This window comes from Sycon ciliatum, chromosome 1 (assembly GCF_964019385.1).
Source record: "Sycon ciliatum chromosome 1, ocSycCili1.1, whole genome shotgun sequence".
NCBI lineage: Eukaryota > Metazoa > Porifera > Calcarea > Leucosolenida > Sycettidae > Sycon > Sycon ciliatum.
The window spans coordinates 54,658,464-54,671,423 of record NC_088643.1 but is presented as its reverse complement, the minus strand read 5'-3'; the positions used below and the strand labels follow the sequence as shown (position 1 = coordinate 54,671,423).

General features: G+C 45.2%; 3 protein-coding genes across 4 annotated transcripts in view; 1 reads left to right on the top strand and 2 right to left on the bottom strand.

Annotated features, from left to right (window-relative positions):
• Nucleotides 1–172: 172 nt before the first annotated feature.
• Nucleotides 173–7,650, top strand: LOC135831111 (UPF0538 protein C2orf76 homolog). 2 transcript variants are annotated; one of them, XM_065343377.1, is made up of 5 exons: nucleotides 173–698; nucleotides 4,087–4,137; nucleotides 4,707–4,744; nucleotides 5,012–5,090; nucleotides 6,457–7,650. In XM_065343377.1, exons 2-5 carry the CDS (start codon nucleotides 4,089–4,091, stop codon nucleotides 6,534–6,536), a joined length of 246 nt encoding a protein of 81 aa, XP_065199449.1. In that variant the 5' UTR covers nucleotides 173–698; nucleotides 4,087–4,088; the 3' UTR covers nucleotides 6,537–7,650. The 2 variants fall into 2 exon arrangements, with proteins under 2 accessions (XP_065199449.1, XP_065199448.1); XM_065343376.1 differs by lacking the exon at nucleotides 173–698 and adding an exon at nucleotides 1,554–1,922.
• Nucleotides 7,460–10,385, bottom strand: LOC135831109 (uncharacterized). Its single transcript, XM_065343374.1, has 2 exons — nucleotides 8,923–10,385; nucleotides 7,460–8,759 (listed from the first exon to the last, which is right to left on the bottom strand). The coding sequence occupies exons 1-2, from the start codon at nucleotides 8,924–8,926 to the stop codon at nucleotides 8,020–8,022; spliced, it is 744 nt and encodes a 247-aa protein (XP_065199446.1). The 5' UTR covers nucleotides 8,927–10,385; the 3' UTR covers nucleotides 7,460–8,019.
• A 31-nt stretch (nucleotides 10,386–10,416) lies between these two features.
• Nucleotides 10,417–12,960, bottom strand: part of LOC135831088 (uncharacterized) — a 134,630-nt gene continuing 132,086 nt past the window's right edge. The window contains exons 144-145 of the mRNA XM_065343344.1: nucleotides 11,236–11,320; nucleotides 10,417–10,548 (exon numbers count right to left, since the gene is read on the bottom strand). Of these exons, the coding sequence (XP_065199416.1) occupies nucleotides 10,446–10,548; nucleotides 11,236–11,320 (188 nt within the window). The 3' untranslated portion in view covers nucleotides 10,417–10,445. The remainder of the gene's footprint in view (nucleotides 10,549–11,235; nucleotides 11,321–12,960) is intronic.

Sequence of the window (12,960 nt, the reverse complement as noted above, 5' to 3'; positions counted from 1 at the left end):
TTTCCGCGCCGAATTTCCCACGCTGCATGCATGTCCAATGCGTCAACAGTACTTCACACTTTCCTTTTCCCGCGTTATCAACTCAGCTATGCTAGTTTTGTATCAAACCCCATATAATAGCAGTTTGGTCTATATTTTTATTCATTCAATATCTACCTTCACTGATGCAGCTGTCTGGAGGAATTACTTTAATATCGTCTACGGAAGTGTCCTCGCAGTGGTGATGGTTGCGTGAAGGAGGGTCTAGTCGGCTAAAGAGCGCCGCAGTGTAATGGTGGGAGTGATGATATTCCAGCAAGTCTCAGTCTCCAGATGCATGCTGACATCCTGGCACCGTCACTCACGCTACTGTTTTAAAAGTCATTGAGAGAAGGACAGTTTCCTGCGGCAATGAAGGTGGGTGACATACGGCCTCTGTTCAAGGCTGGTGACCCCAGCCAACCCAAGAATTACCAACCAGTCTCCCTATTGCCGATAGTGTCGAAAGTGCTTGAACGTAATCAGTGTTCATAAGCAGCTTCTGCAGTACCTCAACACGAACAACTTTCTTGCCTACTACTCGTAGTCAGTTTGGTTACAGACACCAGCATTCCACAGCAGATGCCTTAGCGCTAGCTGTAGAGAATATCAATGACGCACAAGCCGCCGGGCAGCACACCGGAGTGGTATTTGTCGACATGTCGAAAGCCTTCGACAAGGTAAAGAAATGAAAAGCACAGCATTCTGGTTGAGACTGTGACCTCTTCGAAGTGGGGCCTGAACTCTTGAACCTCGGGCAAGTGCATGTTGTGTATTTCAAGTCTCTGTCGCTGTCTCCGTCTCTCATGTCAGCTCGCTGTCTCTCTGTCCGAGGAACAGTTCACAGGTTCAAGTGTTGAGGTAGACCTACAGTCCATTTCAAAACTATAGACGCGTACCTAGGCAAAAACCGTTATGCCAGCATCTATACCACATAAAATCTGTGATCACTTTGTGCATAAATTTTTCCAAATTGGGCTTCTGTTATCCAATCCTTTAGAAACGTGAGTAATTGTGGAGCGATCCTGAGCAATATTCCGAAAACTATTCTCAAAAAGTTCCAGCCAAATTTGAAATATTTCAAAAACCCTACGCGTCTATAGTTTTGAAATGCACTGTACAATGGTACATGACTGTATGTAGCCTATTGACTTTGTAGGTCTACATGACTTGTACCAAGAGTACCGGTACATGAAAACCAGAGTGTGCAGCAGGACAATACTATTGTGAGTATTGAGTATTGTACTACTCCCTGGTGTGCAGCTCGGATGGGTTGCTGTCACGGCGAAATTCCTTGATTACATCATTTTAGTGATGTAGTGCGTACAAGCAGGATTCAAGCAGGTCTCTTTCTGCACAACTGCAGCTCAGTTGTACGCACTACGCCATTTCCCGCCTTAGATCTGCACCAAAATGATGTAATCACGGAATTTCGCCGTGACAGACACCCATACTGGCATGCAGCAGAGAAGGCCCCAACTGCAAGCTGCACACTCTGGTTTTCATGTACTCTTGCTTGTACAGATACAGCTGAAGATGTTGATCGACCGTAATGACGTCACGCGCGGGGGCTTTCCCGATCATAAAAAGTGCTCGCTCTTGTTTGAAATAGAGAAATAAACTAACTTTTGCAAAGTCAGAGAAGGAGCTTGATCGTTGCCAAAATCTGATCATCTCCCTCAATTGTAAGAGAATGGCGAGTTCTGAGACTAATGTACGTGCACAGGCTGAGGCTTTTAAACCTCAATTCACGGCATGCGGGTGTGGAGGTGGCGGTGAGGCACATTGGGTGCTACCTGTGCGCGTAATCCGATCATTCGAATATCGTACCTCGCGTACATTGGTATTGAAGGATGTTTGTCCCAAAGTCAGTACAGAGGCTTTCATTGATCGCCTACGAAAAGGTGAGTGAACCTTCTTCAGTAAGTCATTTTTTGCGGGAACATCATGTTTCCGCCGAGTCTTGCATGACGCTTCTGGCGGCTTCTTTGGAAAATGTTACATTTGCCAGTTACATTGTGTTAAGTTGTAATGTGTGTGCGTGGAAGTCGCTCTCTCCACTCTGCTCACGCCCCTGTCACATCTTTTGCTCTTGTAGTTGCGGCTGAGGCATCCATTTCGCAGCACTGACTCATAAACTTGCCATGCCGTGTAGTATTATTATCGATACGTAAATGTATTTAGCTCCTCGTTGATTTTTTACCAGGCGTGGGCCATCCCCTGATTTCATAGGTACTACAGTCCATTCAGAAAAAAATGAACTTCTAGCTTTTGGCCATAAATGGGTCAAACGTTGAGTTTTTTTAGAATTTTTTTCTGCAATCCCATATGGAATCCTCTTCCAATTATGTTTCTGAAGTTTTTTTGTCCAAAAAGCAAGCCATAGCAAGAATAGGATTTCGGCCAGGTTTTGCCCCAAAAGCACTGAATTGGGAAAAACCATCAAAATCCAGGCCGTTTGACCCCGCCTGCAACAGTGCATTCTGCGGTTCGAACCCCAGTTCAGGCACCCTTTTTGGACCCTTTTTCAAATTTCAAAGTTCGCAGCACCGCACTGTGTACGATGAAATCACGAAAAATCGCCAAATACGGGAGCTCGCCAGAGCCAGGACCCATTTTTTTATGAATGGACTGTAGGTGCCAAACATTTTACGTTTTTCATTCACTATCATGCATTTTGATTGAAACCGCGAAAAAAAAACATTTGCAAGTTACAATGGCTGACAGACGTGTTGACACTCAACGCCTGCATTTCACGTTCAACTACTAACCTTGAAATCCATTGGGCGCTTTCGATTACACGTTTACACAATTCTGGAACTGGTTTTTTAAAATTCTGGAATGACCAGAATGAGCGTATTCCGGCCTTGTAAACGAACGACTGGAATTCACAACGCATTTTATTCATGTCATGTCACAAACGAAATTGATGAATCGCAAAAAGAGATCACGTACACCCTCGCGATCGATCGCGCGCACGTGGACCTAGCATCGCGCACACGCCGGCCAGGCAGGCTCTTCGCGCGCTTGAGTGTCATGACCAAACCGGTAACACACCGACAGTGCAATTCTGGCGCCAGAATTAGAGAAATTCCGCCTTCTCTTCAGAATTGATGGATTCGACGGAATTGGATAAAATCAATTCTAACAACGGAATTTGTCACTTTTTGTGTAATCGAACTGTGCATCAACAATAACTAATTCTAGAATTGACCGAAATGCGTGTAATCGAAAGCGCCCATTGTCCCTGGAAACTGTAATATTTTCAAGTATCGGCAAGAGTGCGTAAACTCTTGGTATCGGGTTGAATAGGGACAGAGTTTGAAGATCGCCTTGCTATACACACCACTACTGTAGTTAGGTCACAAAAATTGATTACTCTAGCATTATGTCATATGGCCAACCTGTGAAATCCTGTAAAGTTAGTTTAATTCAGCTGGCAAGCACAATGTTTGTCACGAATAGATCTTATGCCGCAGATGTGCAATGTCCTGTACGAAGTCTTGTTTAATTTACAAAACTCTCACTCAAATGTCTTTGGACCGTAAAATGCATGGTGATCTTTGTCATCACCTGGATCACGGCTATTGTGCTGTGAACTAACTTTAATACCCGTGATAGTACAGTGATTTTGTTGCAAATACAGCACGATAATCCATGGAGAAAGGAGTCTGAGGGGATGTACGAAGTGTGCAACCGGCGCAATGACTCTGTGACCGGATCTGTTTTAGTTTTTCGAACTGGCATAGCAAAAAGCAAATTGCTTTTTCACTTCATCTTGTGCTCATCAACGAGTGGCAGACCTCTCTACTACCAATTATTTTTCATGAAAAAACTAATTTGGCTATTAATAATAATAAAAGGATACGTAAAATTCGGCTCATTTTTTATTGAAACGTGAAAATTAGAAATTTAACTTCCAGATGATGACAGACAGCTGGCTGCACAGAAGCACTCATTTCATTACTTGTGTTGGGTATCTACATATACTTCAAGCGTTCTGTGGCACAGTTCAATGGCACATATGATGACGGGAAACTGTTTGCTTATCCTCTTCGCTTGCTCTAGAAATGGCTTCATCCAAATTAATCCCGAAGACGTTCCTGAAGCACGATTTCAGTAAGTGCACCACAGCTCCACCACTGCAACCAGCCTGATTATAATAATTATATGTTTTGTTTACAGGCCTTGCATCGTATGTTTTCTTTAGTTATTTGGTAACAGTCTTACCCGTATGTGTGTACGTGTAAGTCTTGTTTGTGGGGCGTTTCCAGTACCTAGCGTTATATGTGCAGTGCAGTGCATGCCACTTGTATCACAATTGGAGTGTGAAGTGTAAGGCGCACATGCGCGTGTGTGTGTGTGTATGTGTGTGCGTGTGTGTGCGTGCTTTGATTTGGCAGCTGCTATCACGAACCCTGCCACACACAGTCATACACACACGCGCGCGCGCGCGCGCGCGCGCACACACACACACACACACACATCTGATTATTAGTCTTGCTGAACGCTTCTGTGTTGCCCATGTTGATATGTACACTGACAACAGAGCATTGTGAGTTGATTGGAGGTGGCATGTGTAAACGCGTATGAATGAAGCTATTGCCAACTTGGATAAGGGGGAGTTCAGAATCATGCTCTTCACTCCAGTAGTAATCATCTCTCTGTTTGTTGTCTTTCTGTCTTAGATTGCGTGAAGATTTTGCACAAGCCACATATGTTCAAGGTAGGAATGAGTTGCATATCCTGGATTTTTTATCTTTTTATTTTATTTTATCTCCGTACCGTAGCCATGAGGGCAGTGCGTGACACGATTGAGTTGCCAATCACGATTTTGTCATAAGTTACCGATGGAGACGATAATTACGTTGATCACCTCCAAACTATGTGCTCGGTTCCGTTTCCACTTCTCATCCCTTCTATCCTGTGTTTGTCCGTGTGTCTGTGTGTGCGTGTATGTGTGTGTATATCTGTGCGTGTCGTTCAACTAAAGACGAGCAATCCTGTAATCAACCTGGACAATGATGACTGGATACTACCCGAGGATGCCGTGCTTGACCAGTTTGGACTGGGTAAGTGTTCACATGCTAGATCAGCTTGTGGAGGCCTGCGTACTCTTTTGTTCATCTTCTACGTTGATGAAAATGTCAGTACAGCCCTGGGAAACCCTAAAATATAATAAAAAAATTAAAAAATTCGACGGGTTCGCGTACCGGGCAGGTCAAGAACAAGGAGTCGTACAACTCCCTGGTCAAGAACCACCTTTCCGCTTCCGTGGGACGCCACCACCCCATGATCAGGCGTCAGATGCGGCTCCTAAATATACTTTAAAAAAATTCCCTGTTAAGATTACACTGAAAAACCCTAAATCTGGTGAAAATGCATGGTTTGTCCTGAAAAATCCTTGAAATTAAGTTTTTCAGGCATTACGATTTTCACTGTACCCTGTGATGCATAGTCAGCATGGTCAGTGTAGCAGTGCACTAGTGTACACTCCAAGTGTGTCACCGGTGCTGGCAGTGGTAGAGTCTACACTGCGTGCATGCACTCTGTGATCAAGTACGTGGAAGACACGCAAAAGTACTGGACCTCTTCGCTGTGAATTCGGCTGGATCGGCCTCGCTTGCACTCCGCCAGGCGATTGGTCGCTTGAAAATATCCTTGAAAAGTCCTCAAATCTTGTTTTTTGTGTCCCGAAATATACTTGAATTTCAAATGTATGCCTGTGTTCGGGCCCTGGTAGTATAATAATGAACACTGTGTTCGCCGGTCACTTCATGTATGATTTCCACCCGAAGCCTTTGTGTCCAATCTGTATCAATGTGCATGTTCTTCAGGGTAAAGTCACAGGTGTCTCCTGTGCGAATTGCACCGGGTGGTTTTCGCTCTATCCACCCATTGGTGTCTTTCTCTCTTTTTCTCCTCTATGGCGTAGTGTAACCTGTCACCCAAACCACTGCTGATTCTTTTACAGTGAAACTCCAGTATATAGAGTACTCGTGCACCTGGATGTTACATGCTGTACTACCGTTTTCTAGGATCCTACATGATCGGTCGTTAGACTTTGCATATATGCTGCATTCACATACAGTACAAAAACTCTCGTGAATATCCCCGTACAAGCCACTTGCAACAAATATGCGTTCACTCAGGAAATGGAGTAGCATGCCATGTACGTAAAAACTGTGTAGGATGACTGTGCTACAATGCAGTCTCATCCTGTGCATGCCATGCGGAGTCGTCATGGAGTATCACATGTGATGGCTATGTGTAAAGGACTGAAGTGACCGTGTACCAATATACAGGTAGCCAATTTATCGTTATGTCATTGACCTCCACATCATTCATTGTGTGTGTGTGTGTGTGTGTGTGTGTGTGTGTGTGTGCATGCGCGTGTGTGTGAGTGCGCGTGCGTGCGTGTGTTTTTGGCTGTTGCAGTGAATGAGACAGAGTTGACGTTCTTCAATCGTGCAGACTATGAGCAGTACAAACTCAACCCTGTGCACAAAACAGCATAGATGCCAGGTGGAGTAGCAACGGCGGACAGTGGGCCTGCTGTTTCAGCATCTCTACCAGGCCAACAAGGAACGGATGGAGGCAAGCTGCAGGGCCTGGCTGATAGTACGGGTGCCAGTGCCAAAAACTTTCAATTCAAACGCCTCGACTCGGTGTACCCTGATTCCTCTCGACAAGAGTGCCTACACCAGTCATTCGGCTAAGGAGCCAGTCTTGGTGGCACATCACTGCCAGTCTACATGTTTCCGATAGGAGCCGGCAGTTCGAGCATGGTCGATGCTTGCCCAGACCCATTATCTAGCGTATCCCCCAGCACCAGTGGGGACCTATGGGTGGTGCTGCAGCTGCACATCAAACCAACCTATAGGCTCTATGCCTGTAAGGACAGTGACAGGGAGTGAGTGTTGAGCTACTCAGGAGTACCATGTAAATTCCTGTAAGGGCAGTCAGTTTTCAGCGCAACTCGCAAGTGGCATTCTACAGTCGCTTGCTGATGGCGTATTTCCACAGGCTAGTGATCTGCCAATACGGTGTGTACCGGTAATAGTTACGAAGTCTGAAGTCGTTGTACGGCCATCTGGCATGCACAGCTCATTTTTGTTGTTGTGTTGGCCCTGCAGACTCTTTCACTGTATCTGTTTTAAAAACAAGCCAGATATTCTCAAAGCACATGTGATGCTACATGTGATGCTACATGTGATGCTACATGTGATGCTACATGTGATGCTACATGTGATGCTACATGTGATGCTACATGTGATGCTACATGTGATGCTACATGTGATGCTACATGTGATGCTACCTTGTTCTGGCTAACTTTACCTTCTTCTTTTTTTTTAATTCTCAGAACTACCCCAGTGCACAATGTGTCATGTACAGTTCTTCATTGCTACTGTATCTTGTATTCACCAGAAAGACACGTTGGTATGTACCAGTACTGATCATGTCATTCATATTGTACATGATTTATCTTTTCTAGTCACGCTTGCTGCATAGCTTCTGGCAGGTGATGGAGAGATAACAGTTAAATGATAAGTTTACCTTTCCACGGACGTAATAAAAACGAACTTAGACTCGTTGGAGCAACCAACGTAATAAAAACATTGATTAAAACAAGCACATCACTCGTGTACATGTACATCTAGTTCCTATAGAATAGATCTATTTTAAATTGAGGTTTTAAATAAAATGAGTATAAATGTGCTGCTGAGTAAGTTTCGATAGCTAGCTGTTACCATAAGAATATCATTATTCTAATTCTGTAAGCGGCCGAAGATGAAATCAATGAACATTATCGCAGCAATGCGGCATCAATAATTCTAATTTACTTCTTGCTTTATAGCTCCCTATGATACTTCATGCAAAGCAGTAGAGCTTAACCTATAAACTAGCTATTGTACTCGTACCAATTGAATTCATCAAGCCTAATTGGTGGGTAGTCAATGGTCTCATTATACGTTACTCGGTGTTGAGTCATACGTGTCTTCAAGGTTTTTCGTCACCGCCAGCCTTGAATAGAGTTGAGTCATAGTACCCTCCGCCACCTGACTCATCCACAGTGCGTAGGGTAGAGTCGTACAATGTCGTATCATCCTCAGCTTTCATTAACGTAGTATCGTAATCTCCTTCCGTACTGCCACCTTCTCCGGCTGCTCGGAACACTTTCTGATAAGACTGGGGAGCTTCTCGCGTCGCATGTGACAGAGAAGAGTACTCCAGCTCTCTGTTGTGCACGCTATCGTAGCGTCCACTTGTACTAGACATGTAGTGCGACTCTGTTCGAGTGCTCTGGTCCAATGGTGCATAGTGAGAAGCAGTGGCGCTAGCACCACCACCAGCAGTAGCACTGCTATTGGCAGTGCGGGTGCTTTGGTCAAGAGCTTCGTAGGTAGATTGACCAGTGGTGGAGTGCTTCTTGCCTTGTGTGACCGATGTATACGCATCACCTTGCGCCGGTGCTGACGAGTAGTCGTTGCTTTCCTTTGGTATTGTGGAGTAGGCGGCCGCAGCTCCCTCGGGTATTGCAGAGTAGCGCTCTTCCCCCGCTTGCGTGTTGAACGCTGTGCTTGCTAGAAGCTGCTCTTTTTCAGTGAGATGACTGCGTGAGCTGACTGACGAACTGCTTGCGTCACCAGCACCCACACTGCCATAGCGCTCCACTCTTTCGTACTCTTCGCGCGTTTCCGAGATGCGTCGCTGCTTTTCCATCTCTGGAAACCGTCGGGCTGCACGAACAAGTGCATACAGAAAATATAATGCATATACCAAATTGGTCTTTGGTCCTCTTTTTCTTCTTATAAATATACCAAAAGTATCCACATTTGTGTCTAAAGAAAACATAATCCACAAGCTCACAATTCATTGGTCATTGTTGTCGAGATGACTTACCCATACTGCAGTCAGTTGAAGAGCATAGTCAGGATAAAGTGTATTGGCGGGCGATTTGCCACGGCATAGCAGATGCAGACAAGCGTGGTGGAAAAGACAACAAAGAGACACAGACAGATCATGTTGAAAAATACGGATATGATGAACTTATAGTATACAGTCGCGACTCGCCAGCCAAAGGACGTGGAATCCGAAACCACCCAGTCTGAAACACTACGAATGCCGCATCCCAACCTAAAGATAAGAGCGTCGTTGTTGGATTTCTGGTGTCTTTGACATATGCCCCCACGAATGGTGGGGTGGGGATCTTGGAAATTGCATCAAAACAAGTTGTTGCGACATGCACAACTCATAGCCTGGTGAACGATAACCAAACTAATTTGGCAAGTTTGTAGGTTTGCTTTCATTTATTCATTGAACTCAATCTCGTAGCATGTGCACGCATTGATGATGTGGGGAGCAACGCCAGAGACGAGTGCGATACCCAGCCATGGCAAAAATACAAAAGAAAACCAACAACAAAAAGTGGAAAGAAAGGCTACTAGAGTAGTATTTGAGGCAAGCATGTAGCTACACTGGGAACTACAGCATTGCCCATACCTACAGCGAAGTGTTATACATACAGACGTCTTTGTGAACAGCTGCTAGATTCTCATCATGAGAAGGCTGTCGATCACTGTGCGACATACTCATGACAAACGCAGTCATAGATGTGTTTTAAGGATTTGCAAACTCCACTGCAGCCATCTACACATCACCTTATCTGAGCTCACATTATAGTCTCCTTGCTAGATTCCACACCAAGTTTTTAAGGGGGCATCGCAGAAGTTGTTTGTCGTCCCTGAAACGAACATCACTCGTTTGGGGGGAGGCGGTGGAGCCAAAATCACAAGTCGATCGACACTGTACATTATACATGTACATGCATGCGATTTTTGTCGTCCAGCCTAGCAAGCTACGTTCATTTCAGAGGAAGGGGAGGGGTCGGAGTACGAAATGAACGATGTTCGGTTCAGGGAAAACAAAGAGCTTTTGGGATGACCCCTAGCGTAAAGACATACAAAACACATCAGACGAATAAGTAAATGTATCCTTTAAATGGGAAGTATACCGTAAAATCAGATTTTCACCAGTTGTAGTCTTCGGGGTGCTGAGTCGAATGGTCTTGGTCCGAGGAAGCTGAGACGCTCCCTTCCTCCTAGGCTTTACCCCCAATCGAACTCGCCACTTCCACCGAAACTGGGAACGGTGTGTGGGGGGATAGATCAGATCCACCAATCAGAGGCCAAAGGCCGAAATCCCATTTGCCACATCTATGTTCTCCTCGTGCCAGGCCACGAGTTCCCAATTCACTGTGGGTCGCAGAAAATCCTTCCGCTTCCAAGCAGGACTTGAACCTGGCATCTCTCGTTTCTCAATCATGGTCTAAACCAGCCCACTGTGCCTACCTGCAAAGAGCCTGTCCTGCTTGTCCTGCCTGTTACAGCAAAGAGACACTAGAATTATGTGAATAGGTGTTCATATTAGGTAAATGCACATAATACGCGCAAAAGAACATACCCATCGGCATCAATGCTCTGGAGCTGAACTTCACTTCCAGACACATCGTACTTGCTGCGCCGGCCCCTGTGTATGAAACAATACGAGCACGACAAAGAGAGTGAGCAGCAGCTAAGGTGTACTTGGAAGCAATTTCACAAGATTGCATCAGACAGCAATGTCAACTGAATTAGTGCCTTTCGCATTCAGACCTGAGCAAAAGGGAACACGGAAGGCTTCAAATCGTGTGATTTTAAATCGATGGTGGCAATATTGTGTAAGTTACATGCTGCGTGAGCCAGGTACAGTATAAACACGTCTCGTCTTTGATTGCAAGTAAGTACACGTACGGCCACCGTCAATGAGTCGACTTGCTACATGCTAAAAAGAACTGTGGGTAAACCCACAACACAAGGCTAGCATGGACACTAGCATGAACACTAGCATGAACACTCATAGCAATTAGTATAATATAATTATATACTGGCACTTTGGGTGGAAATTGTGGGTCCCACCAAATGTACCGTCATTCGTGTTGGGTTTAACTATTCACTGTACTGATACATGGTGATGATTGTGCTTCGCTTTGCCCGTAAAAGAGGCCTTTCCTATCATCATCATCATCATCATCATCTGCGTTACCAAATGTAGTCTTGTACTTTCTTCAAAGGCATTCGGTACTTCCAGAAAGGACCGTACATGCAGACTTGCACCAGACCATTGCAAGTTATCCTGGTACATGTCCCGCTCACTGCCTGCATAAAATTCAATTACCTCAACACAATAAGGATGACTACGATGACAACAATGACCACGACACCACCGGCTGCTCCTCCGATCACAGGTCCTATTGACGAGCCTGAACCACAGTGAATCCATGATGGACAGTACAATAACAATTTATGAATTATTCGGAACGACGTGTTTGTTGTGAACGTACCGTGAATGGGCAATACAGCTGGGCCAGGTTGAATGGCTAATCCAACAATCAGCCTCAGAATATACACGCACATGTATGTGTGTGTGTTTGTGTGTGTGTGTGTGTGTGTGTGTGTGTGTGTGTGTGTGTGGTGTGTGTGTGGGTGCGTGTGCGTGTGTGTGTGTGTGTGTGTGTGTGTGTGTGTGTGTGTGTGTGTGTGCATGTGTGTGCATGTGTATGCATGTGTGTGTGTGTGTGTGTGTGTGTGTGTGTGTGTGTGTGTGTGTGTGCGTGTGTGTGTGTGTGTGTGTGTGTGTGCATGTGTATGTGTGCATGTGTGTGTGTGCATAATTATGTGTGCATGTGTGTGTGTGTGCGTGCGTGCGTGCGTGTGTCCCATATGGTGCAGTGGTCTGTGCAGCGATTTCCAATCGATAGGTTGCTGGTTCGATTCCCGACGATTATGGTCACACACATCTTTCTTCTCTTTCTCAGACTCCTCCTGACTTTTTTTCATTCTCCTGGGTGGTTATCAACAGCCAGTGCATGTCGTAGTATGTGGTGTGATGTGTGAGCGTGAAAAAAATGAAAAAGACGAAAAAGTAGGGATTCACTGGCCAGAAAAAGCCCCTTCATAGCTGTGTGGTGTAGACCAGGCTGAATAGTGGCGGTCAATTCTTTAGCCTTGCAAGCTGTTGAATGGTGCAATCCCAGCACAAGTTGCTATGGCTTCTGCTGTAGCATCGCGATGGGCATCAAATGGTTAAAATTAATGGTGTCTGTGTATGTGTTTTTGTGCGAGAGAGACAGAGTGTGTGCGTGTGAATGTGTGTGTGTGTGTGTGTGTGTTTGATCTGGGCACGAGGTGTGAATGCACATGTATCAGGTTAACCCTTTATTGGCTGGCCTATACATTGATCGAACACCGATGTTCGATGGGGTAGGCATTTTGAAATTATCGTAACTTGGTCAAATCTTGGTCTTTTGGAGAAATCGAAATATGTAGGTCGAAGAGAAAACTTTCAGCTGTCGCATGGAACAATTTTAAAAGCGATACAATAAGCGGTTCTTCAGTTATAGCACTCGTAATGTTGGTCCCGGGAAATTTGCGCTCAGAGCGCGATGCGTGGGTCAACGACTGGGATTTTCCCTGCTTACGTCACCTGTTGACAAGACTACACCGATTCAACTTCAAAAGCAGGTTCCCGGGAGTCTCTACGAAAAAAACTTGAGTTGGATACGAGCAACAGGAGTGAAATGGTGGATAGAGATTGATCTTGAGCGCGAGCCCAGCGCTGGTGGGCCTTCCCTGGCTTGCAGTGCTGGGCCAGTGCATCCCGTGGAGTCGAGTGTACGCTCATTGCGCTCCTCTCGCCAAGGCCTTTCCAGGATGCCCAATATCGTGGAATTTGTCCAATGCAAACTAAAGTTACGTCCAATTTAGGTACATGTTTGGCAATTGCATGGGTGTGTTTGTATTTTAATCGGCCAATAAAGGGTTAATTGTCATACTTCAGAAATATTTTAAAAGTGGGTTGAGTTTGTTGTTGTCTTTGGAGTCTTCTTGCACTTGATTCGAG